The 27,334-nt window shown below is 33.3% G+C and overlaps 1 protein-coding gene and 1 long non-coding RNA gene across 10 annotated transcripts in view; one reads left to right on the top strand and one right to left on the bottom strand.

The window, feature by feature from the left end:
• Window positions 1–27,334, top strand: part of LOC145967868 (uncharacterized) — a 126,524-nt gene that overhangs the window by 69,005 nt on the left and 30,185 nt on the right. The window contains exon 3 of one of the 4 annotated variants that reach the window (XR_014437585.1): window positions 26,707–27,101. The exons of 1 other annotated variant lie outside the window; for it this stretch is intronic. This is a non-coding gene — a long non-coding RNA (uncharacterized LOC145967868). Of the gene's footprint in view, window positions 1–10,884; window positions 11,180–26,706; window positions 27,102–27,334 lie in introns of those variants that run through there. 2 more of the 4 variants (XR_014437586.1, XR_014437583.1) reach the window with 2 other exon arrangements.
• Dysc (whirlin protein dyschronic) overlaps window positions 1–27,334 on the bottom strand; it is a 65,467-nt gene that overhangs the window by 35,194 nt on the left and 2,939 nt on the right. For 3 of the 6 annotated variants that reach the window (XM_083092894.1, XM_083092898.1, XM_083092899.1), the window contains exons 2-9: window positions 16,859–17,303; window positions 16,034–16,407; window positions 12,643–12,654; window positions 10,240–10,370; window positions 4,100–4,423; window positions 3,510–3,739; window positions 2,585–2,888; window positions 1,739–1,798 (exon numbers count right to left, since the gene is read on the bottom strand). In XM_083092894.1, the coding sequence (XP_082949020.1) occupies window positions 1,739–1,798; window positions 2,585–2,888; window positions 3,510–3,739; window positions 4,100–4,423; window positions 10,240–10,370; window positions 12,643–12,654; window positions 16,034–16,407; window positions 16,859–17,303 (1,880 nt within the window). The remainder of the gene's footprint in view (window positions 1–1,738; window positions 1,799–2,584; window positions 2,889–3,509; window positions 3,740–4,099; window positions 4,424–10,239; window positions 10,371–12,642; window positions 12,655–16,033; window positions 16,408–16,858; window positions 17,304–27,334) is intronic. The other 3 variants (XM_083092896.1, XM_083092895.1, XM_083092897.1) reach the window with 3 other exon arrangements.

The following is a 27,334-nucleotide window of genomic DNA, read 5'->3' as shown; positions in this document are numbered from 1 at the left end:
CGAAGTATGGATAATAAATGAACAGCGTTTGCTTTTTATAAATTAAATAAAACGGGGAGAAAAAAATAGGATATGCAAAAAGAATGGTTGCATATTAACTCGAGCAGCATGATTATTCTCTGCATTTTTCGTGTTATTATCCCAAAGTTAAAGCCTGCTAAAAAACTAGAGAGTACTTGTATATTTTTGCTTCTCTAAAAAAAATGTAAAAAATATCTTAGAAATATTTCAAAAATCTAGTTTTCATAAAATGCGACATTAGACGATTTATCAGGATTATATTGTGCGGCATAATAAAAATCAAACAGAGTTGATTATTGCATGTCGCTTATGCAACAGACTTGATATTTCCTTGAACAAGAGAGTTTTTTATTCACCATTTATAAGTTTTTTATTCATTGTCGTCAAGCAGCTGTTATCCTCGGAGAGAAAGAGAAGGAAAGAGATAGTGAGAAAGAGACGAAGGGATTGCAAGTCATTTCCCTGATAGACGAGTCATGCTTTGTCCAGGAAAGAAGATAACGACAGACCGGAACGATCGAACGCGGAATCAGAATCGATCGTTCGATGACGATCGATACGCCTGCGCGCGCTCTCTCTTTCTTTCTTTCGATCGAGAGCGACTTGAAGGATTCTTTTGCGAACGATTTTCAGAAGATTAATACGAATTCTCTGCCAAGAGATCTTCCATTCTCTCCGAGAGAGTGTCTCCCTGTTTGCGTGGCGTATTCTCCGTTTCCTCGCACCTCTCCAATCGATACTCGATCGCGGATTTCCATTTTTCTCCAACTGCCAGTCGCATTTATGTCGGTCACCGATAACGAACGATAATTCATTGCCGAATGTTTATTTTAATACTTGCTACTTATGTTAAACTTCTTTAAGAATCTTTCGTACTTTGTGTTAATTTACGTTGAAAATCTTTCTCGTTATTTCGCCGCAATTTGTTGCATATATAAGAATTATTATAAATTTTGCAAAATTTATCAGAATATTAAATTATTTTGTCAACGACCTATATTAGAAAAAAATATAAATTTAAATACATTACAATAATTGCAATTACAATAATTTTTATAAATTTTTTTAATTTATATGTGAAATAATTTTTTTCGAATTTATGTCTTATAAACATTTAAAATAAAAAATAAAGTGATGAATATATAATATTTAGATAAATTATATTTTTTGTTCAAAAAATGAGTTATCATTCTGCAGGCTAGTATGGATTGCGGCGCTTTTGTTACAAAATAAAAATCAACGTTAAATATTTCTCTTGAGACTGACTTTTGACTTCCTTTTATTTCGCACAATTTCGTTCGTTCTCGGTGAGACGATAATTTTTCTAATATGGCGCAATTAGTCTGGATTAAGAACGCGTGCGGGCATGGCGAGAGACTTTCGGGAAATATTTCCTTGTGCTTTCCACGTGAAAGTCCGTCGACAAAAAGGGTGGGAATGCAAAGCGATTCTCTTAACGTCTTAACAATTAAGGTGAACAGAGATCCATAGAACAGTAAGTGAGGGAAAAAAGAGAGAAAAAGTCGGTACTCTATGCATCATCGTATCGTAGAGAGATTAGAATAATAAAACCGTCTACGTGTTGTCTCTGTGCTCGTATACGTAACAATGCGCGCAAACGCGCGTGTGATCCGCAGAATTCAAATGCGTGTAAATGTGTCAGTGTCCTTTGTAAGCTTGAGGGATATAAATAAAGTGTTGTAAGGATTCAACTTACCGGAAGATCGTGCAGCGAGGGAGTCACTATCAAATCTGAGTGAGCGCGGTCGCCTTTTCTCTAAAAAAGAAAGAAAAACAAAAAGCACAGTTTTAAAAATCATCTTGGATATTTTCGATTTTTTTAAGAAAACATTTTTTATCTAATCGTATGTTTAAAAAAAATGGCGTTAAATTATAAGATAATTAATATAAGTTAGATTATATATAAAATTTTAAAGATTTATCGCGATTATCTTCGTAAAAAAATATTCTCAAATTCGTCAAAGAAGTTAATTGATATTTTCAAAGTGATTGTATAATTTTACAGTTTAGTCATTTATATATTTTAAAGGTAAATATATACATTATTTAAAATCCCTTTTCTTTCTCTTTCTCTCTCTCTCTCTCAAGTAAAAATTTGTTAAAAATATATTTTTGTATTATATTTTCTCAATAGTCTTTTCACGCTTCTATTTAAAGTTTGAATTTATTAATTTCAGAATGCTAAAGAACTTCAGAATCATAATTTTAAATGTGTATGTTTATTATGTATTAATATAAATAATATATAAATTTCTGAAACGCGCGTGTATGTTTCAACAATAAATTTTAATAAATTTTATTATAAATTTTAATAAATGTACATATTATCACATATAAAAAGAGGGAAAATATTTGCACAACATAGTATATATGTCGTATATATAATTAACTTAAATTTGATACCAAAATTCTGAAATTATAATTTTCAGACATATATTGTCTCTATGTAACTTTGCAAAAAATCTAATAATTCTTTTTTATTCCGAATATTCTTAAAACTTTTGGCTTACAAAATTATCTTTAGAAATTATTAAAAACTTACTCTGGCCATAGCTATTCGGGGTCGATAGACGAGGTCGTCGAAGGCCGCTCTATCCTTGTTGTCGACGAGCTCCCTAAGCTCTGTCAATAGTGTCAGTTTTTCATGGGTGTTGAGCAAATCGGCTAGACTGACGACCAGTTCCTCTATCGTCAGCCTTCTCGTCCTGTAGTCCGCCAAAAGTTGAGAAAGCGCGGCTCGCTCGCTCCTGGCGAGGACGACTCTTGCCTTTTCCTCCACCATGGCGGCGGTGGCCGCCGAAACTGTGTGAACGCCACTTCGATGTCTCCACTCGTTTGTGCTACTCCTTGATTTTAATTGAAAAATCGATTGGATATCATGTTAAAAAAGAATAAACTTAAAGAGTGAAAGACAAATTTCATTCATTTAAAATTCTTGCCAGAGAGATTAATTAATTTTTGATTTAATAGTTAGACATTGTGTTGAAATTTAAAGTGGAAACGATTTGCGCGACATTTATCGCGAGTATACATGTTGGTTTTAATTAAACATATCTTATTCAATATTCACCATTTATTGATTCATGATTTAATTAATCATATGCCGATATTATTTGTTTATTACTATGGCAGATTAAATTATCATTTTACTAGGTGACCGAATTATTGTCATTAAATTAGAATTATGCAAGGATTTAAAAGTTATTTTTGATTTAAAACTAAGATTTTTTCTCAATTTTGACCTCCTTTTAATAAGTAGCATCTAAATATTAAATATTAAATATAAAAATAATAAAACAATATCTTATAAAAACCACATACACATACTAGTATAAATTATGATACACATATATTATAAAATAATTATTTATTTATTATAATTTATATTATATAACAAATAAAGTATTCAAAACATTGAAATTGATAGAAAAATAAAAATTGTTAAAAAATATGTATTTGCGACTTACGCGGGACTAGGTGGTCGATGATTCCCGGGGCTTTCTAACAAAGGATCGTGCTCGGAATATCGGGTGGTTGGGATTACTATAGGCTGACTGGTAGTACAGGAATGGGGAACTTTGCCGACATCGCGTATCAATAGACTCATCCTTTTGTTAGTCTTCAATATCTGAACAGCTTCGTCATGCGTGGCTTCCTCGAAATTTTGCCCATTTACTTCGATGATTTGATCGCCCACCTTCGATTATTCAAAAGATGTTATATTAAGATTAAAATTGAACATAGGAATATTGAAATTCTTAAATAACAAGCAAAAACATCTTTAGATTATTAAAAATGTTAACTATAATTTTATCAGGAAGAAATCTCTTCAATAGTCTTTTTCTTTCAATAATCATTTATTTAAGAATCCCAATTAATTTATAATCCTCGATTAAATTTAAATCTATATTTTAATCTTTTAAATTTATTTGAATGGTATAATTATCTTTCATCTGTTTGAAGATAAATTATATAGACATTACGAATTGCTCTAAAATCTCCTAAGATTTGCAGGATCACGAATAATTAAAATCTAGTAGAAAAGCGTGATTCTCACGAGGAGGCCGGCGCGATCGGCGACGCTGTCCTTGTCGACGCCCGTGACGTAAATTCCGAGGCCGTATTCCAGGCCACCCCGGATCATCAGGCCCAGGGACTGGCCGGGTTCGATACACAACTCGACCTTTCGCGTCCTCGGGCCGTAGCGGGAATCGCGGGGCGGATGAAGGGGTGGCGGGGACGCCGGGCGACCTTGGCGGTCCATCCAGCTGCAAGACTGCTGTCGACCTGACGATGACCAGCCAGGGTGACCGCCCCGGCAACGGGGATCCAGTGCTGGCCCTCGCACCGTCATGCTCAAGGTCCTACAGGCCTTCAGCATCTGTTGAAACGCGAAAAATAATATAGAATATCAAGATTTGTACCATATGATTTTTAAAACTTTGCAAAATATTTTTTATTTCATATCTTTCAGTATCTAATGTGAAAAATATTTTTTACTATAATGTGTTATATTATTTTTATAAAAAGCTTGACATTTTTTCGATCAATTTCTCACGACAATGCGCAGAGCGAGAGTTGATGAAAAGCGGGGGAGTGAGGAAATTTTTAAAATGGGCTGGCTTTATGGTTGAGGTAAATAATATTAACGAGAAAAGAGAGTGACAAACGCGTTTTGCGTCGATGACGCCACTCGGCAGTTAGCAGGATATCGATCCTTCCAGGCAGAGCCTGTGACGTCACATCCTACTCTATCCTTGACCCAACCCGGATCACGTCTTTTAGGATCTCTCGCGGTTCGCAAGATGCGAATCTCTCGCAGCATCTCGTCGCCCCCAGCGACCTTTCGCGAAGTGCGTCTTCCCTCGAGAACACGCGGAAAATCTTCCGCCGGAAGAAAGTCATTGTTTTCCGCTCGTACTTGTACAACATCGGATGCCAAGGAAATATAAAAATGTCATTTCATTTTTGCGACGATGCGTCCGATGGAATCGCATTTCGTAAATGCGCTCGCTATCCGATCCCGCGAATGCGTTTCTGGAAATGTCATAAACTGTCTCTGTCTGTTCCACCATCCAGCTTTGTGCTCTCTGTATTGTTATGTAAATTAGATATGCTATTTTACATACGAAAGACGTTCTAAAACGGAATTTACAAAACTCTATTTGTCTTTCTTAGTATAGTAAATTTTATTAGTTCTTCTAAAATCAGATCTTTAAGCTTGAAATAGTTTAGTTTATTTAACAATTTTATATTATCAATTTGTGAGTTTCTTTTATTTCGATGTTTCAAATTTTTATTTATTTTTATTTATTTTTCTTGATTAATATATACAAGAAATCTTTATATAACTCGTATTAATATTTTAATTTTTTATTTCGGTTTTCTTTCCGTATATAAAGAATATTCTTAATTTCTTTCTACATTAAATTAAACATAATTTAATAAATGATTAATATATCGATTAATTTTAAGAATGCAGATTAATCTTCTTAAACTTTTAATTATCTTTTACCAACAATTTAAGTTTATGATCTTTTATATCTATTTGATTAACTTTTGTTAAAAAAGTAATTTTTCTTTTATATCTTCTAATAGCATTTATATCGTCGATTAATTGTAAGAATCTATAATTTGGAAATTTCATATTAATCTGACTCGATAGTCTCTTATCATGGCGTGTTAGATAAATGGGAAAATTAATGTTAGATAAACGATCAAAAAACATAGGTAAATTGTTCAGCGATTCCGTGATCGGCCATTCCATTTCTGCTCGGAACGACTAAATAATTTATGAGAAGAGAAGAAACGGATCGTTTGGTGAGACAGACTTGAAACTATTGTTGTCGTACTCAAAGTTTGACACTTACTATTTCCGATGTCCGTACACAGCCATATTTTCAACCGGCAGTAAGCAACTATCTATGACCGGTCCGGAAGTTATGGCGCTATCCGATATACATCATTCCGATCGTTTTCTCCGATAAGATCTGAGCTTTCTGGGTCAGTCGAATCGACCCCGATTGCGTGTCTCCTCACGTAGTCAATGATAAAAGTTATAGTTTCCGACGTTCTAGAGTAGCTTTTATAGATAAAGTTTGCGAAAGTTTCTCCTTTTATATTTGATTAAAAAAAAATACCTTAGAATATCATTACTAAATGTGGAGATTCTCTCTCAATTTAGAATTTTAATGAGGAAAATTTATATATTTATATTTTAATATTTATGTTAAATAATTAAATTTATATTAAATAATATTAATAATAATATTAATAATAATATTAAATAATTTATATTAAAAAATATTTATATTAATTGGTAGTCGCGCGTGCATAATATTACGAATTCTCACTTTAATAAATTTCTGCGTGATTGAAAATTTCAAAGCAAAAAAATAGCGTTCGATTATCGATCATTCTTTTTCCTTTTGAAGAAGAGCAACAGCATTCGGAAGCTTCGCGTATTATGTAAAGAGAATAAATGAGACGGGGGAGTTAGCCGGAGGGCGCCGGGACGCCTGGCGCCGTCATGTCGTCGTTGTCCTCGTCGTCGTCTTCGTCATCATCGTCGTCGTCATGATTCGAAGGGGCAAAGGGCGGAAAAAAGCGACATAGCCTCCCTCGAACGTGTTATTTGCTTAGCTAGCATGCGTCTCCTTGCGAGCATCTCGACGAGCCATTACGAGATAACGAGTCTCGCCGCCATCGTTATCCTTTACAGCCTCTCACGAGGGTGGATACACAGTAATTTGATTCTGTTAATGTTGATCGATATCTCTGAAAGGATCACATATCGCTCTTCTGCAAATCGAGTCTCGCGATATCAAAATGTCAGAGCAAATCGGACGATTGAAAAGTTAAATTTATGGAAAATAAATATAATACACAAAATTGACAATGAAACTCTATATAAATTGTAAGCAAATATTATCCAAGATTCCAGATATGAGAAAATATACTTTAAATCTGAATCAATTTGCGAAATATAGAGATCACTTTTATACATCAAATGGATATATTAAATATTTAGCTGTCGCGAAAATGTGAAATATTTTATTGAATAAAAAGATGACGCAAATATTCTAGAAAATTTATTAAATTTCGCAAAATGACATAAACGAATTTGAATCAACGAAATATCGATAAAGTTGTGACGTTGACAGGATAAAATAATTAAAGTATTAATTTATTTGATTGCGCTGTTTTATCTTTGAAATACTAAACTATCGAAGAAATTATTAAAGTTTTATAGGACTCAGATATATATGTATATAATAAATAATAGATATATATTAAGATTTATTTAAAAAATAATATTCATCCAATAAATTTTGAACAATAATTAATAAAATCAAGGAAAATATTTTTTTATTAATATTATAAACTGTGAGATATCTCGTATGTATATTTTTATTATTTTAATATTATTTTTCTAAATATGACGCAAATTTTAACGTGAAATATCTTTTTATTTCATCTAATACAAAATCAATTTAGTATAATAATTGAATAAGAAGGGTTTTTGTAGAAATTATGATAATGACAGTCATGATAATGAAAATTCGATAAATAGCACACATGTCACGCGGAATAAATTACAGAGGAAAAAAGGAAAGAGGGAAAGAAGTTAAGAACGAACTTACTAAATATTTTTAAGTGACATATAAAGTTTACACAACCGAGGGTATACAGTCGATCGATGGAGCTCTGTAGAAATGGATCATAGAAAGATGTGAGGAAGGGTAATCACAGGAGTGGATATAGATCACCACTACCCATTCGCTCACCCTCCTGTAATAGCAATTTTTCTGGAATATCTTCGGCCCAAGTCTTTAGAACTCGACCTATATTCTGGCTTTCATTCTACGCGTGTATCGATCGATTTCCGCCGCGTACATGAAAAATCGTACCACGCAAACAATAAAACAAAGTCCAAAGTTTTATGTAAATAGGAAAATAGAATTAAATGGAAAAATATTTAATAAAATACAAATAAAAATTAAGTAAATATAAGAATATATTAAAATAAAAAGAGAATTTATAAAATTCCTGCTACACACACACACACACACACACACACACACAACTTATATTTGATTACAAACATTTAAAAAAATTATTAATTTTATAAAATTAATTTTTATACAACTAAATGTGAAATAAAAATTTCTTAAAATTTTGATATCCAGAGTATATTTTTCTAAAAGTAAAAATTATTAAAATTGATAAATATATATATAAATAAAATGCAAAAAATAAACAGTTAAATTTTATTAATTGAAATGAAATCTCGATAAGACGAATTATCTCGTTTTCAATCATCGTTTTGATACAAGCGAGTACAAACGCGTAGCAATCATTGGTACACGAAGGATTGAAGAGAACCGTTACGAGGCGAGTCATTCGTGTGGAAGGAATTACCGCGAGTAATCTCTCTGATATAAACGATTCCACTGTTCCTGCTGTGGCTTAAAACAAAGACTATCGAGAATAATGGGCGTCGGTATTTAGTCAATCAAAATAAATGTGAGATTTATCAAAGATTTTCCATTAATTGAAAGGTTGTATGTCTCGTTAAAAATTTCCAGGTTTTTAATTTTGTCTTAAGACGAATTTATATGAATAATAATATCTTAATTTTAATTTTTACGTTTCTTCGATATTTTTATGTAGTTTAAAATTATTCATCGTTTCATCAATCTAAAAATTTGACGTAAAATTAATCTGCGCGCGCCTCATTATAACATTAATTTAAGTTGGAAACTTTCTCGGGATTTTGAAGCTTAATTTCAAATTAGCTCTAAGAGTTTAAAGTTACCTAATTTTGAATTTAGGTTTATATGGGATATTTCTCGCTTCTTTAATCTTATCAGCTATATTAACACGAGAGAGAAAGAGAAAGTGAACTTTAGCTTAACTTTATATGCGCGAATATATCTACTTAGTGTTTGCCACTTATGAATGTCAAGCATTTTAACCGAGGGTAACAATGATATTCCTTTGAGCCGTTTACCCTATAGATCAAAGCGTGTTCTTTGACGATGCTCCAGTATGAAAGATTCGCAACAACTCATGTCAAAACTTGAAAAATCGCACATACTTCACGCAAAATGTAGAGTACTTTGAAAACACCGTGTCTCTTTAACACTTGATATATAAAAGCTTTTTATGTGTAAAAATGTAAAATTTCGTAATAAAATTCAAGATCGATTTTAGCAAGACTTTACTGAAATTTTTCGGTGTATGCTTATTTGTTTTATCAATTATTGACGATTATAAAAAATAGGCGTTACAAAAATGGATAAATCTCCAAACAATAATGAAAGCACTGATGGTAGAAGAAATAAGAGTAAGAAATGGTTGATTTCAAGAGCGACCTGTCCTTCGGTTATTTGCGCGCGGATTTAGAATTATACTTGACATTTCTCCCCAGTTCCTCTAATCCGTTTGAGAGCCAGACTTAGAACGAGAATCGATGAGTCAATTCTTAAGGTCGGTTATAAATACAAGCTACATTCGCACGATTACTTGGAGAAAATGGGATTTAGAAACCCTTAATTGGAACGACTTTCATTGCTTTTGTTTTCCCTTTTATTTCGACAAAAAGTCTTTAATTATCATTTACTGAAATGGCAAACGTTAAAGCACTCGTGAATTTAAATGAGATAATTGAGAAACAAACTTTTTAAAATTTATTCTATCTTTAATTAATTTTAACTTGTGTTTGGAGTGGAATTATTTATTAAACTATAAATTATACATTTCAAGAATTAAGATGCTTTAAACTAATATTTGGAATAATGTATTAATTCGGAAATCAGACTTGAAATACATATATTGTGAGAATTAATATGCTAAGATGGAGACTATTATATGTCTATTTTGTAAACAAATTTGTAGATTTACAATTTTCAATATTAAACAATAAATTTTAAGAAGAGTATATTAATTTAAAGCAGATAAAGAGAAGATTAATTGAATAAGCGAGAGAGGAAAAAATGGAATTATAAAAAATAACAATACATCACGAACTTGTATTATCTTCTCATTCTTCGAATTAATAGAGGATTCAAAAACGGCGAGCGTTAACGAAACTGCCAGAATTAGAAAATAGTAGCGGTGTAAAGGAGGGGAAGAATAGATGATTCAGAAAATTGATCGAAAAGGATGCTAGATAAATAACAATCGTCGACTTACTTTAAGAGCCTCCTCGTGGGTGACTGCGCGAAAGGGTGTGCCGTTAACCTCCAAGATCGTGTCTCCTGGCCTGAGTCCAGCTCGTTCGGCCACCGAACCCTCCTCCACTCTCGAAATATAGACACCCACCCCTGAGAACAATTGGCAGACTTTCCATCAGGCCGGTAAGCTGCCTCGCCGCTGTTCCGGCGATCGGTGCCAATTAAAATCTTCCACCCATGACGCGACAAATCGCTCGAGTGAATCTCGCGGATAAATTCAGCTAACACGAAAGGGACTTTCTATTTTTAATGAAAAAGTGCAGAGTTTTTCCGACAATGCACGAATAAATTTTAATGTAATAAAGTGTCTAATTTTAAGAGAGAGAAATATTTTGTTTTTGTAAAAAAATTATTAAGAAACAAGAGATTTCTTGTGTTCAAAAATATGTAACTTTTTTATTCGAATTATAATAAATAACTGAATTATATAATAAATCAGAATTATAATAAATTATTGCGGCTAAAAGTATAAAATATTTTTAAAAGTGTGCCAAGATCATGTGTTTTAAATTTGTATAAAAATATATACTGATGCAAAAATTTTTTTTTATGCAACAAATATCATTTCTCTCGAAGCAATAAATTATTGTTTTTATTATAATAGAAGATAATGCATCTGGCAATACCAAAGGACCTGTTGACTTGACCTGTTACTTTGTAAAAGAGTTGACTTTCTGGCAGAGCTGGCAAACTTCCGATATACTTGTTGAAACGGATACGATAAACGCCATGGGCAGAAATATTGTGAAAATAAGAAGGAGAAAAAAGTACGCAGATGCATCAGAGTGAAGTAAATACGAGAAAACGGTGTGCATTTCTGTGCGACACGATGCACGCGTGTATTCGCTTGATAGAGAAAGAAAGACATGCATATAAATCTTTCAAAGAGAAAACGTTAATTGCATTGCATGATGTGCATCATGCTTACGTTATGCACTTACAATATGTATGAATGTATGTATGTATATGTGTATACACATGTGTATGTATTTGATGTACGCATTGTACTTTCTTTATTCCATAAAATGAAAAAATGATAATCTATAACGGCTGGAAGCCAAAGTAAGTTTTTCATGAATTTTTGAACAAGATCCATGCGCTAGGATTAAAATCCATAAACGATTTAATAAAAAAATGCTTTTATGACATAAAACAAAAACGAGATTTTTTTGTCGAGTTCAACTGATTTTGATTTCTTTTCAGCTATCAATCTGAATATATTATCTTAGCACAAGATAATTATAAAATCTGTCGTAATATTGTTAATATTAAAACCACGATTATAATATTTTCTAATAATTTTCCGGACCGCCTTTTCCCGATTTATACTTGATAAAAATTGTAAAAATACTTTTACCATCTTTTTTACGCCTTTTCAAATATTCATTTGAAAATCGAAGATTTCCAAGCTGACAATTTCAATATTACTTGAAATAATCTGAAATTTCTCCGTCTAGACGAAATAGTGGAATTTGGAAAATTTTCTTAAAAATAGGAACTCTCTTTTTAACGTGATTTTAATTTAAACTATATTAAAATAACGTCGCTTCTTTTGAAGAATTTTCTCTGATAAGATTTAATCTATCAATTTAGTTTTTTACTTTCTTGAATTATTACGACCATTTAAAATTATTTTTCGAAAGTGTGCTCCTGGCTTTACAGTAAAGCATAATGTGTGTGCGTGTGATGATATAATTTGTGTCGAAGCAAGAGCTGAAACGTGATGATACATCGAATAGTACGCTTGTACCGCATTTATGCAGTTCATGCGGCATCGTTTATTATGTGTTTATGTGCGGATTATCATCTTCATCAAGTTTATCAAAACTGACATAATTTTATGAGCGATGAGAGAGCAAATTTGATGTCGACATGAAAATAGTTTGCACATATTATAGGTACTTTTCATATCATCGAATATCTCCAGAAATTGTTAAAAAATTTTGATAAGCTTTTTACGTTTGTTTCCTCTAATTTTCGGTTAAATATGTCAGTGATTAAATCTTGATTTAAATTTTAGAATAGAAAAGACTGACAAAAAAAAACACTGTATAGAAAAATTATTTTTACAAAAAATCATATGATTATATTCAAATTCAAAAATTGTAGAAAAAAATCTTATTATTTTTACTTTTATCATATATTTTTGACACTGCGCTCTACGCAGAGCTTGTGTCTAATTTTTAACTAGTACAAACGATGAAATTCTCTCTACGCACTTATACACAATACGCATATACATTGTACACTCATGCAACGAATTGTGCCAGAGAGACGTCTAGAGAGAGGAAGTAGCTTTCTGACAGATACTCGTGTAGTGCGTTATATGCGTTATAAACCCTCCTTTCTCTCTTTGAATTACCTGACTGCGCTTCTGGTACAGCGAAACAGAAAATAAGAATGACACAACGCAAGTTGGCTTATTCTTTCAGCCGCTCGGTCGCGGACGATGGTGAAATCCCCAGAAGACTTGCATCGAGTTCAATAAGTTTTCCACGAAGCATTATTGCGGAACTAATTTGATTAGACTCGAATTATAAAGCTTGCGCTAGTTTACGAAGCATTTTAGTAATAATATTATTAATAATACTATAAATGGTAATAAGCTTATATATAAATATATAAATATTTATATAAATTATTCGAGAGTATCTAGTTTCATATAAATATACATATATGTATAATATTTACGCCAATTATATATATTTAAAACAAAGCAAATTGTGAATTAAATTAATTTTAACAGCTTTTATATTTCAAATAGAGTTACAATTTCTAGATAAATTTGTTAAAGAGAATAATTATTAAATGTTATTATATTTAAAGTTCTTTTTTTACCTATAGAGATCTTTACTCTCGAAACAATAAAATCAAATAGTGCGAAAAGAAGAGATCGACGATACTCTGGGAATTTCAGCATCGTCTGAAACAGATTTTAGTATCACGATCCATGCAAGAGGCAAAAACGCTCTCTCTTGAGAACCGCCTTTTCGGATTTGTGGTTTCACGCTCGATTTCTTGGCGATGATGAAGCTTGTCAAGCAGTGATTTCGCAGCGCGCATCTGTGCAACATTGCGTGCGTGATTAAGCATGAGATTTAACACTCACAGTCTCGCTAGTAACATTAATATAACGGATAGAGTTGGAGATTCATTGCACCTTATTTTGCGTTTCTTTATAACACGATAGTTTTCTAATTTCTTTGAATTCTTTTAAAAGTTTAAAATAATAAAAAATACATTCTTAATATGTATATTACGTAGTAACATTACGTAAAAATATATTCTTAATATGTATATTACGTAAGTTTGCGATAGAATGAAAAATATAAAATTTATTTCTAATATCACGAAATATTTTTTTTGCAGATGATCAAAAAAAAATACGTGTATAAACTAGTTTAATATTTTTAGATTATTGCATTGTGTTTGTACGTGTCGGTGTGTGTGACGGTCTGATTTATTTTTGAGACTGCGAGGATTAAAAGGCTGTGGACCGTGAAACCGGATCTTGTCGCTTTTGTTATTTTAACGATTTTAAGGCGGCACTCTCGCATTTTTGCTTCATGCAGATCCTTCTCATTTATCAATTGAGAAAATCTTTCTAGAAAACGTGTGTTCAAAAACATATAACTTACGAAATATTTCAAAAATATTAAAATTTTAGAGAGAATATATTTAAAAAATATACAGTCAAAAAGACATCATTTTTGTATATTGAGAAATAAATGTTTAAGTTATCATTTCTCTAATTGAAATATTTAAATATTTAAGTCAAGTATACATCATATTTGAATTGAATGTTTAAATACTTCAACTAAAAAAATGAAAACTTTTTTCTCTTAATAACTTCTTCTTACAAGTGTAAAAATGACGATTTTAATGCTGCAATAACTACTTTTCATATTTTGTTAAAGTATTTTGTACCTTTTTACAAATTTTTGAAATTTCTTTTTTTAATTGATCATATATATTTCTCTCTTTCTCTATTATTGTCATATTTTCAAAAATTACGTATACGATATGAAAAGACGTAGAATAAAAAGAATTAATTGATAAATTACAGCGATAAAGAACAGTTGTTAATCAATGTATAAAATTTTTATTTTCTTTTCGACAATTGAATTTCCAGAAAGATTAGGTAAAACGACGAACTCCGGTCGTTGGAATTTCGCAACACATTTCGATAGATCGATAACTCATTATCACGTCGACTATCGAATGGCAAACTGACCGGAGTTCTATCTTCGCAAAGGGAGAAAAAAAATAAGGAAATGGAAGAGATCTGTGCAAAACGCGCTTTTTCCTTTTCTATCGAGTTTGCGTGCAAACAATCGTCATTACAGCGGAAAACGATGCTTAACGATCGTGAAAATGTTTCCCTGCACTTTCGAGTGTCGTCCTCGCGACGAGAAAATCCATTTTCTACTATGGATGTTAATTAAACATATAAATTTTAATTAGACTTTGTGTGTATTACAAATATGAATGAATATTTAGAACAGTTATCTATGTAAAATAAACAGTAATTATTTTCGGATTAAAGTGACTGTTTCTAAATTTAACTATTATTTCATAAATTTAATGATATAGTGTTTCATTTAGAGAAACAACGCGAAATAAATTAACAAAATTACTTTTCTATATAATACAATATATGATATAATTAAATATAAAATATAAGAGTAAAATATAAAAAATTAAATTAAATATAAAAGTAATCATGATAATATTATATATTAATTTATGTTAATGTATGTTTCTTTGAGAAGTGTGTGACAATATATTTGACAAATTTAGATATGCTATATAAATGCTAAAAATATATTTAATATTGTTTCGTTATATAAGTATATTCGCTATCGCGAATAATGCAAATGATAAGGTAATATTTATATGCTATTAATATTTTTATGCTAATTATATTCCGTCGCGAGGACGAGGACGGTTCGCCAATTTATGTTGAAGCACGTATAAGCGCAAGGTGTCGAGACACGATATGGGTGCCAACCGAGGTGACTTAGGCACGCAACACGAAAAAGAAACAGTAATCAAAGATACAAGTTGCCAGCGATAAGTGACAAGCGAGTCATCTGGTATACCGCTCGCGGAATTTTAATATCAAATATTAAGCATGGGAAAAGGAAACGTAGAATCTAACGATTGTATAAATTAATAGCTGAATTATTACTTGACAGACCGTTGATTTTTTATTCTATTGGATGTACGGTATCGTAGTTTTTTACCTAAAGATCTTCATTTAAAAATATATACAACTTTTACATTAACGGAAATACTACTGTAAAAACTTAAAGTGATAGATTTATTCCTGATGTTCGATATAAAGTTCATCCTTTTTCGTTTAGGCCTCTATAAAATTAGATAAAAATTTATGATATGAAACATTTTTATTACTACAAATCTATAAAATTATAGAGAAATCGTGCGATTTATCGCGCGAAAAGCAAATTGGAATATACGACGGCAAATATATATTCGATCGGACAAATTTCCGATTCCGAAACGAACTTGTGTCGAGTGGAACGAGAGGAAGCGCCGACCCGACTGATTTACAGTTAGACGACCCGAGGAACCGGGCGGCGGGACGACCAGACGACTCGTACGGAGCATAATAGCAGCATTCGACGTACGCGACGGCTTGAAACGTGAGGCTTGACTTGACTTATGTAAATCTGAGAAGTGCCGAGAACTAATGAGAATAGAGAGTTTAACCCGCTGCTGGGAGAAAGTACCTCGTTCTCGAGGCACGAAGTACGGCGACGGGGGTAGCCTGAAGGTACTTCGGATCTCACCTGCGTCCTTGCCACCCTTCACGCAGATGCCAAAGCCATGGTGAGAGTCCGGCGGATCTCTCGTCATGGTGATTGTCCTTACGGTGAGCTCCTGCAGGCTGAGCGGCTGCGCGATGGGAGACGTGGGTGGATTCCCGGCATTAGTTTGCTGCTGCTGCTGCTGCTGCGATTGCTGCGATTGCTGTTGCTGTTGCTGTTGCTGCGAACCACCGGAAATAATCGGCGTGCCTCGTGCGGCCGTCACGCTCGCCGGACTGGACGCCGGGGACCTACGATCGCCCTGACGTCGTTCCGAGACGCTATTACCGAATAATCTGCAAGAGATTGAAAATTTATATTATTCTTAATTATTTAATTTATACGTATATGTTATCGATAACTTGGATAAACGAAAACCCGTGATATTAATGAATTATTATATAAAGCAAACATTTTTATTATATAAAGAATATTGCTTATAAAATTTATCATCTTAAAATACTCTCAATTATATTGTATAAATTATTTAATTATTTAATTATTGAATTATTTAACATTGTATAAATTATTTAAATCATAAATTGTATTAATATTAAATTAATATTAATATTGATATTAAAGGAAATATTTAAATTTCGCAATTTCAGAAAATGGATTGCACAGCTCAAATTGCGAGAACACGATATCGTGCTAAGTGCACATAAACCTTGGGTTGAAAATCATTGATATAATTCAATTTCGATATGTCATTGAACGTCATCGGCTTCGGAAACCTATTTATCGTACCTGAGCACCTGTTCCGGGGAAATGGCACCGGTGCCGCCGCCGCCGCCGCCGCCGCCGCCGCCGCCGCCGCCGCCGCCGCCTCCGGCGGTTCCGTGACCCCGATGGGATCTGTAGGGGGTGGCATGCGACGAATGATGATGGGGCGCGCTGGGCGGCCTCTCGACGATGGTGTAGCTGGTGCCGGGTGGACTGTAGTAGCCGCGATGCTGACCGCCATGATGACGGCTGGCGGTGCTGGATTCGAGGTCCTCGGCCTCGTAGCAGCTGCCGGTGCCGCTCCGCAGGTAGTGAGAACCACCGCCGCCCCCGCGCAGGAAGTGCGGGGCACCGCTACCGGTAGTGGTACCACCGCCTCCCCACTGCAACTCCTGCAGCTCGGAACCGTAGTCTTCCGTGCTGCTAGCCATGCCTCCTCGGCTGGCGATCGGTCCTCCTTCGGTCACACCTGTCAGCCATCGCGCGATTCCGATTATTAATTAAATGAAATGAAGGAGAACAGAAAAATCACGCGCGTGTTTAGTAATAGGGGAAGTTTAAAGGAAATGGAATATGGAAATTAATGATGCTAAGATTTTTTCAGGTTGAGCGAAAATCGTTCAATTAAGAGTTTTTCTAAATTGGTTCGGAAATAATATTTTTAAATATAACGTGCAGTAGATTTTATATTCTAATTTAATTAAGTTAATTTAGAAAAGTTAATTTGGAAAAAGTTTATTTAATTTAATTATAATTCCGAAAATATTATTTAAAAAATTTTTGGATTTATATATTAATAAATAATAAATAAGAAAAGAATAAAAAAATCTTTTAAAAAAATTTTCTACAGAAATTAATTTATGATACACCAAAAATAAACTTTTAAATATAAAATTATTGAATATAGAAATTTTCACTTTAGAATAAAACAGCATTCAAAAATACTGGATTCAAAAATACTGATTCTTCTAAACTTTAAGATAAGTATTTTACATGCTTTTACATTTATAACCATGGTATTTTATGATTCAAACGCTGGAAGTGGTTTAAACGTAAAAGCCGCGGCCTGAATTTCAAAAATTCCGGTCAGATCGATCGAAATTCTCGTAAATAAGTCAAGAGACACCGCGGACTCCCGGAAGACATTTTCGTGTTAGCAAAGAAACCGCCTCGACATTCAAATGCCACATTAGCGACTGAAAATTTTATTACGTAGATCTCTTTCGCGAAAGCCGCTCTTCGTCGAGCAAAAGTTCGTTTCTCGCCCAATTGATATACCAGGGGAAGACCTAGTTTACAAATTTTCTCGCAAAAAATAATAGTCAGAAAAGTCACTTGCACGTTTTTATTTAAAATTTATTTAAAAACTGCGAGAGAGATTAGCTTCTACAAAAATTTAATTAAAAAAAAATCCATATATTGTTTGGATTTTTAGTATAATTTTCTGTAAAACTGCGAATTTTTTTCTTATACTTTTAATTTATTACTTTTTTTATTTTAAAACAATAATCGTTTTCATGCTAATTTTTTATTGAATTTTTAATTAATTATAATAATGATATAACACAGAGCGAAATTATAAATTAGAATAAATATTAAATGCTTATATTTGTTATATAATTAATCATCGATCTAGAAGTTATTTTAAATTTGCGGATAAACATCTGAAAATAATATGAAACATCATACGTCAAAATCTCCGATAAAAAAAATTGTAATTAAAAATTTCTAATCTAAAAGACATTGATATAGAATCTTTTTTTAGACATCTTGAGGACGTTTACTTGAATGTTTTCCAAACGGCTACGTCGTGTGTCCACGAAGTAGTACACGAATATTCGCGATTTATTTTTACACCGCGATCGATCGCGTTTTTTCCACTATTGTCATCGGGCTGCCGTGACGCGAACCGATTATGTTATCGATTCCCACAAGAGACGGGAACAACGCAGACAATTAAATCTATCGCGGAGTTAGAAACTTCCTTGTCGTGACCGTCTAACGTTTCTAGATAGCATCTTTAACGTGAGACCTGCCGTCGCGTTGCGGCCGCGGTAATGGCATCATTTTCTGGGACAAACCCGCTCTAACGTTCTTAATGGCTTCAGGAAGTCTTCCTTTATCGCCGGAAGAAGGCCACCAGAGATTATCACTGATAATAGGTCAGACAATCTGAATGCTTTATTCTATATTTAAAAATTCTTCGTAAAATTTTGGGAGAGTGTCTTTCAACATTTAGAATAAATTAATTAATCTTAAAATATATTTATCGATAGATGTGTAAAGAAATTTGATTATCTCAAATAAATTTTTTTCAATAATTAGGTAAAACTCGAACGTGTCAAAGTTTGTAATATTTAACTTTTCCAAATATTCAACAAAATATAAAAGTTTAAATAAAATATTAGATTAATTTTTACTAGTCTAATTATCATATTAATTTGCGTGAAGAAATAGAATTTATTACTCGGAAAATTAGATTAATTGCTAGTTATATATCATAAGATATATATTTCGATACATGCGTAACTTTGCATTACTTTTCATATTACTTTTAATTTATGTTATTTTTATAAAATGCGACAGCAGCATTTATATAATATTTTAATTAAAATAGTCATTTTATTTATATAATATAATAGCTCTCTAAAAATTATCATGTATTTTTTATAACCATTAGTATGACATTTAGATACAAGGATCGCCGAACAGCTCCATTTGCTTCGGAATTAAATTTCTGTCGTTTCTCTCTCCACCGCCATTTGTACAACAAGACCTCGAGATTGAGTCATTTTCTGCGAAAAAAGAGTCTCGGACAATCTCTCTTCTTCGACAGGCTTAATACTTCGTGTCACACAATGTCTCCCCTAATTCTTCACCTTCGCCCACAATCGTTTCGCCTATCACGAGACGGCTCGATTCAACCTTGACACTGAGAAAGGCTCCGTTCGCCTCTCCAGCGGGGGAGGACAGGGGTTGGAAGTCGCCCTCGGCGGACATTCCTGGGGGGGGGTCGCGCTAGAGAAGCGGGTGGTAGGTGGCTTTGGGGATGTGTGATGGTTGTGTCGTGTGTCCCGTCATGTACGAGGGTGGACCGATCAATACTGCGGCTGAACACCTGAAGCCGACTTCATTCAGTCGACATACCACCCTCCTCCTTCCCCTCGCTTCATCCTCTGCCCTACGCGACCGCTATAACTTTGCTCCTATACTCGATTATAGTATACGTATGTGTTCCCGTTACTATTAGAGTTTGCATTAAAGTGGAATAGTTATAAGAAGCAAAGTTCGTCGTGCGTTAGCCTGATGATGCCAAGATGGAAACATGAAAAGAGAGATTTCAAAATTTTCTCTCCGGGAAAAAAGGAAACCGAGTCCATCTTGGCATCAGGCTAACGCATGACGAATCTTTCATGTTCCATGAAAAATTGTATATGGAATAAGAGCAAGATGGTAATAATTTTTATTATCTTTAACATAGATTAAATATAAATTAATTTATTAATTAATAAATTTAGATTAAATATAAAAACATAAATTATTGAAGTAATTTAAAAAGACAAAACAGCATTTTTTTAGACACACATATATATAAATATGAAATTAGAAACTTGATAAAAATTAAATAAAAAATTAAAATTAAAAACTTGATAACTTAAAAACTTGATAAAAATTAAATAAGAAATTAAAATTAAAAATACAAAGAAATAAAGTTACGAGAGATGCAAAATAAAAACAAATCTATATATAGCATATTATATAATTTGTCGAAGTAAAAATAAAATATACGCTTGCTGAAATAAGTATAAAATAAACCTAGAAGCGCATATATAACATTGTATATTTCCCGGAGTAAATTTTAAACATTCTAAATTAAAAATCGCATGTTCAAGTTAAGACACGCGGTTGAAATATTAAAACGGTGATTCTCTCACCATATATAACGTATACCACCCATATACTAGTTGATACATAAAACTTGCATTGCATGAGATGCGCGTGTTTAGAATTCGGGCGGCTTGCAGGACGAATTTATCGAGGTACTGTCGTCGCGGGAAGGATAATTTTCGGGCGGCGCGGCCAATGATAACCAAGTGTCCCGATAAAGGTGAAAGGTGGCGCAATACATTTTGATTATCATTCCACCGTTTCCTCTTGAAGCTACAGAGCCATGCGCGCACGTGCGGAAGACATGAAAGGGTGATTTTTCAGTGTTTACCCCTTTTCCCGCGACCGATATACGATATATGTGTATATATCGATTATACGGCAACGCGCACGGCGCAAAAGATATCCGACGATGTCGCTAAATCGTCGTTACCTCGTCGATAAATCGTAAAAATTTACATTTCGGACGAGCGCCTTTTATAATGTTGACAAAAGGGAGACTTTCGCGGGGCGCGCGTCGCGCGCTTTTATGCAAATCTAGACATATCCGTTGGGCGTATCCAAAGAAATGCAAATCTCCACGAGAATGAAGTTACATATCTCCGACACAGAATAGAATAAAATTAACCCATTTAACACAATTCGCGGGAATAACATGTCACACAGCCGTCTCTCTTTCATCTTTTAATCCCGAGAGAAATATGGAAAATAATATACAGAATTTAAAAACATCTATTTAATTAATAATTTGACAGAATGCAATATTTTTAAACTTTACTATACAAATGTCGTAATTTAATTTTAAACACATTTCAATAAATATATTTCTTTTTGTTTGTTAGAAGTAGAAATAGACTTTGCAAAGAATGACGTTTCGTATATTCATTATTCGCCGCTTCGATACATCTGTATCGTGCATTTCGGTGGCTCGTTAAAAGAGTTCACGGTTCACAAAGATTCATTTATTACGCTGCTTTGTTGCTACGAAAAAGGCGCGGCACGTGAGGATCGGGACGTGAATTGTGCGGCTCAGGAATCTCAAATTCGCACTCGATCTCGAATGTAATTGCATTACATTCCCGTCACGTCACAATCACCGGCGTTGTGATTGCAGTTAATCCTCTCGCGAGGCGCGCGATTCTCTCGGCTTTTTCAAGAACGTGTCGAGGCGATGGAGCGAAATAAGGACGTCGATTCTCAAAGAATATTCCGCAGGAGTGCGATCGGGGAATTCTCGCTCTTGTTAAAGGAAAGTCAAAGGCTTTCCATATACCCGTGAAATTCCAAATCCCATTGAAATCTCTCTTTTCCAGCTGTTTAATCGCAAAATCTTTTGCCATTTTTATTATTTTTTTCAGCGTTAATATCGGAATCGCAAAATCCATATTATAATAATGTCGCGAATCAATCACCGATAATTTGAGAAACATTGAAATACACATGTATAATTCTGCTCTTAAATAATTTATAAAAATACACAACACATTTCTACATACATATTGCACGTAACGTTTTTAAATGTCCTTCTCTCGAAAAATCCGACGTCGATTTATTGAGCGGTATGCGAAGAGTAAAGTGCATTGAATTCAGCGGTCGTGAGAGTCTCGAATTTGTTCGAGTCAATTAACGATTTTTTATCCGCACTCTATGTCATGTTGAACTGAACCGCCGCATCGACTCTACTGACCGTATATACCGGTTATTCTAAAAATAATTCTGGTTCATAGGCATCGCTCCGATAAAAGAGCCGTTCGGATAGTGTACTAGTGCACCTAATCCATTAAGGTTGCGCAGCCTCAATTACGGTGTGAAACACAGAATTAATGCACGCTGATTGCATCTGAGAAATGTGCAATTGAAACAGTAACAATAAAAGAATTCAAATAAAGTATTTAAGACGAAATGTTTTCTAAAGCACACGAAGCGATAAAAAAATTATCAAGCTTAGCGAAATTCAATGCGATTCAATTTTCTGAAAATTTGAGGCAATTAATCTTGAAAATGGAGAAAAGATTAAATTTTAATTAATGTTCCTGAAATGTTAAAACAAGGAATTTTGTGGCACGAGACTTTTACAATTTTCATTGAATTTGTAATTTATCAAAAGTATTGAGATTATGCATATGTTTTATATATATGTACACAATATTTTTATATGCAACGAGTAATAAATTATCTATAATAGACTTGTACTTCTAATTATTATTCATGATATTAACACCTTTTTTAAGGAAAAAAGTGTGCTTTGGAAAAGCAAAAAATGCATCATAAAAGCATCGTAAAAGAGGAGTTTAAAATTGGATTTAATTAAAAGCGGAAATATTTCCGTGAAAACTTTCGATTCATCGTAAACTACAGTCGGCGCGAGTTGTGCATTCTTCCCGCAAGTATTTCACGATTCTCTCCAATATTAAACGTAACACTCGAGTATGCACGTCGAAGGGGGTAATTTCAGACGCCATTCGGCGGATATTGCATTCGACGAGCGGTGGAGCGGCCGAGGGAAGGAAGGTGAAAGGGCGAGGAGCGGCCGATGTGGAACGACATGAATTTTCCACGCGGAAATTTCCGCGGAAACCGGAACGCGATGCGGAACGATCGCGCGGATACGCCCTGGACACCTGAGTCTCATCGCGCTTCTACGTCGGTGCATAATACTGCGAGTGCATCGTTAAGGATATGTAATGCATGAGATATTGCGATATTCCTGTAACGGAAGACAACACTGACCGATATCTTTGTCATTCGTGGGGAAATTATTTATTTAACAGACATCATAAATCGCGTTCCAGAACTTGCATAGCGATATCAGATAATGTAATCTGAAATTTAAACATCTATGAATTTTATACATATATGTATATTTAATAGTCCCCATTTTTTAATAGTCCTGAAGAAAATTAATTTTCGATTATTAATATTAATATTAATAATAAAATATAAATAAATAATAATTACTATAAATAATAATTACGTTTACATAATAATTTCTTTAATAAATAAATATAAATAAATAATAATTATAAATAATAATTACTATAAATAATAATTACGTTTGCATAATAATTTCTTTTATCTTAAAATTTCGTTTTTATCCGCGTCAAATCTCGTCGGATGATAAAATACAATAATTCTACTGATCCAATCGACACAATACAGTTGGCGGGGACAATTGAGTAATGCATCGGAGATTTTAATCGGGACAGAATGTACGGATTACCTGACCAAAACATGTGATTGGTTTAATATGTGCAAATTGCGCGCGAGAAACGCGCGGAGCCGATGGCTACTCTATTGTGCATACATACGTCTATAAATACACTAGGTCGTCCTATCGAATCCAATCACCCCGACATCGCACGACTATGCATTGCACGAGCGAGCGAGGAAGCGAACCTAAACCTACCCCGCCCAACCCTTCCGTGTTTCGTGCAAAAGCAATAGCCGCGCACATGTGCGTGCTAATTCAGTCACGAACGCGACCCCCTCAAGGGCACCACTCGAGGATGATTTGCGGGATCTGTCGTCAGTATCTTGATCGCGAATTTGTCGCGAATCATTCGCGAAAAGATTTTATAAATTAACTCACTTTTTTTCCCCTCTTATTTCTGTCTTTATAATAGATGTATAATTTGAAGTGTTTAAATTACATGTTTCGATAGAAATAGCGTCAATTTTTGCTCGCGGCTGACCGGACGCGATTCCGGGGGTCAAATAACGAGCTCGATGAAGTGTGAAAAGTGAATTGGTCACGAACCGAGATCGGTATCTCGAATGATGCGGGCAAGAACGAGTTTCTGCTTCGCGGAAACAAATTGCTTTCGCGTAGCGATTTATGAATATGTTTCGATACACTTCGTCGTTTTTTGTCGATTTGTTAATTAAATTTTTTTTCGTCGCGGTTATCTCGACGAACAATCGGATCTATGAAACCAATTTGCTTAATCCTTAGACTTCGAGGAAATTAAATTTCAAGGTACAATTTGTAAAGGAGAGAGATCCAAAAAATTATTTATTTAAAATTAAAAATAAATTAAATAAATTTTTTTACACATTCTATTAATTATTACATTTAGTAAATTATTAAGAAATAAATGGAATATATAAAATAAATGGAATTGATATTTTAATAAGAAAATAATAATAAATAGATACATAACAATAATAAATTAAAAATAAAATCTATAGTTACACAAGATAAGACACAATCCAACTCATTATTATATTTATTATAATTCGTGCTTAAACATCCCATAATTTTTTATATGCGTATCTAATGCAGGCTTGCTTGTTAAGCTAATAATCATTAATTTTGTTAATTTTTTTTCAGAAATTAAGAGAATAAATTGGAAATCTCAAGGCTACGAGACAATTGTTAGTTGAATCAAAATACTTTCTTCACGTGCCAATGGCATTTTAGCTAAACGTAATTTTCTCTATCAACATGGCAATCGGTAACTTTTTCAACTTTACGTCACGTAAAAAGCGACGCTTAGAGCAGGTTGCTTAGGGAAAATAATCGGCATCTTTTCACGCGAGCTCACTTCGTTCGCTTTTTCATCCCTCTTATTTCCTTTTATTTCTTGCACCAACGCGAATCGCCACTGCATTGCGTGGCAATGCACGTCGCAATGTTGAATATTCAACGAAACGTATGTCCGCAGGTCTAGGTAAATTCCCTCTGAAATGCACTTAGCCCCAAAAGCATTGTGTAATTTATTTCGATCACGATATCGCGATATCGCGACCAAGAGCGTATTTATCATAGTACTCATTGCAAGTACCATAATAGTTGAGTCGAACATTCGCGATGGTGTATATAAAAGTATAATCCGCCGAGCATACTGCGTATTTAATCAATCTGAATGCTTTAATGCCGTCTTATTGAACTGGCGAGTTTGACGGCAATATAAATAATCGGAATGCAATTTTTCGAGCATAATAAATAATATCAATTTCGATGAATGTGCACGTCTACAGGGTATATTAAAAATCCATATTAGAAATCCATAATTGTCGTGAACGATACATTTGATAATCGCGAGTATAAACAGCCGACGAATCCATCTATTAATAATACGGGGAGAGACATTTATAAGCAACGCGATCAATGATGGCGTCGTCCACAATGACTTATTTTTGCTGTCGACCCTTTGCGGGCCTAAGAAAGATGATGAAGAAATTCTTTCAGGAAGCAGGATAAAAATGGCGCTATAATTGTAACGTCAACGTTGACAAGGAGAGTTTGGCAATATATAAAACACAAAGAAACCTGCAATTTTGCGTAAATCTAGAGGATTTTAATCCAAACTTAATGAGTCTGTTCTCTCTCTTTTGTTTGAAATTAAACGCTGTTTTAATGAATAAAAAGCGGGGTTTTCACGATCTTTTTTATAATAATTTCGAAATTGAATTAATTACATTTAAATTTAACTAACAATAGTTTAATTACATTACTTCATTATTACACTATATTTAATATATATTTTGTAATGATTACAATAATAGATTCTCTCTCTTTTACTCTCATATGTGAATTTTTAAATATTGAAAATTTCTTATCGCTATTTCAGATTTTACCTTTTTTGAGGATTTTAGAGTTTCGAGACATTGCATTTTTTTATTTGTATCAGCTGTTTATTTATTGTTCATGATATTTTTTAAACAGTTACTCTCTACATATATATTTTATTTATTTCACATTTAACTTTCATTAGATGTATTTAGATTTACATATTTTTTTAAAAAGACAGTCTATAAATTCTAAATTTATTGAAAAATTAGAAGCATTTAAATATGTGATATCTTCTTCAATTATTATTATTCAAATTAGGAGACCATACAGATTATTTAAAATCACTGATTTTTATTATCCTTGCAAAGAATGGAAAGTAAAAATTTATGAGATACTATATTATTACCAATTTTTATTCCACATAGAATCTTCATATATATTGAGAGAAAAGATTACCTTTTTTTTTCAGATTTTATGGAAACGCAACTACCGAATATATTTCATCCCAAGCGGGAGGATACCAGAGGGGATCGAATTCAATTTCCCGTGACGTTCAACGTGACTGTGTCACGCGAGTATTCGAAATTTACTGTGCGCACACGGACAGTCGAACAGAACGGGATCGAAACTGTTCAAGTTACATTTGTAGCGTTTATGCGTGCCACGTGTGCCACATAAACTCAACATTCAGTCCAATAAACGCAACTCCGAACGTTAATGTACACATTCCGAAGCGAGAAAGCGAAACTGTGTTGTTTGTATGTATGTGAATCAAGTTGCAAAAAACCGGCAGATTCGTCGAGTTTGTTGCAAAACACCAATATGCAAATGTGTACATAACACAAATCGTATATCTTTTAAATTATCAAAGTCAAGTCTTTTTAAGGAAAGTTTCGAATCGTTTTTGACTAAAATAAAATTATTGACAATATTGTATTTTGCATGTATTTGCAAATATTAATTTTTGTGAAAATTTTATTTTACATAAAGTTAATATAAAGTTTTGAATTTTTTTAATGCTATTAATCGACATATTTTATGATTTATGCTACTTGAATGATTCATTGAGAAGGCGAGCTGATCCATGAAAAGTTTAA

This window comes from Camponotus vicinus, unplaced genomic scaffold, assembly GCF_025532165.1.
Source record: "Camponotus vicinus isolate PSW18456_S1 unplaced genomic scaffold, iyCamVici1.0 SCAF_3, whole genome shotgun sequence".
Classification (NCBI taxonomy): domain Eukaryota; kingdom Metazoa; phylum Arthropoda; class Insecta; order Hymenoptera; family Formicidae; genus Camponotus; species Camponotus vicinus.
The sequence above is the reverse complement of the archived record's forward strand: the minus strand, read 5'-3'. Positions and strand labels throughout refer to the sequence as shown.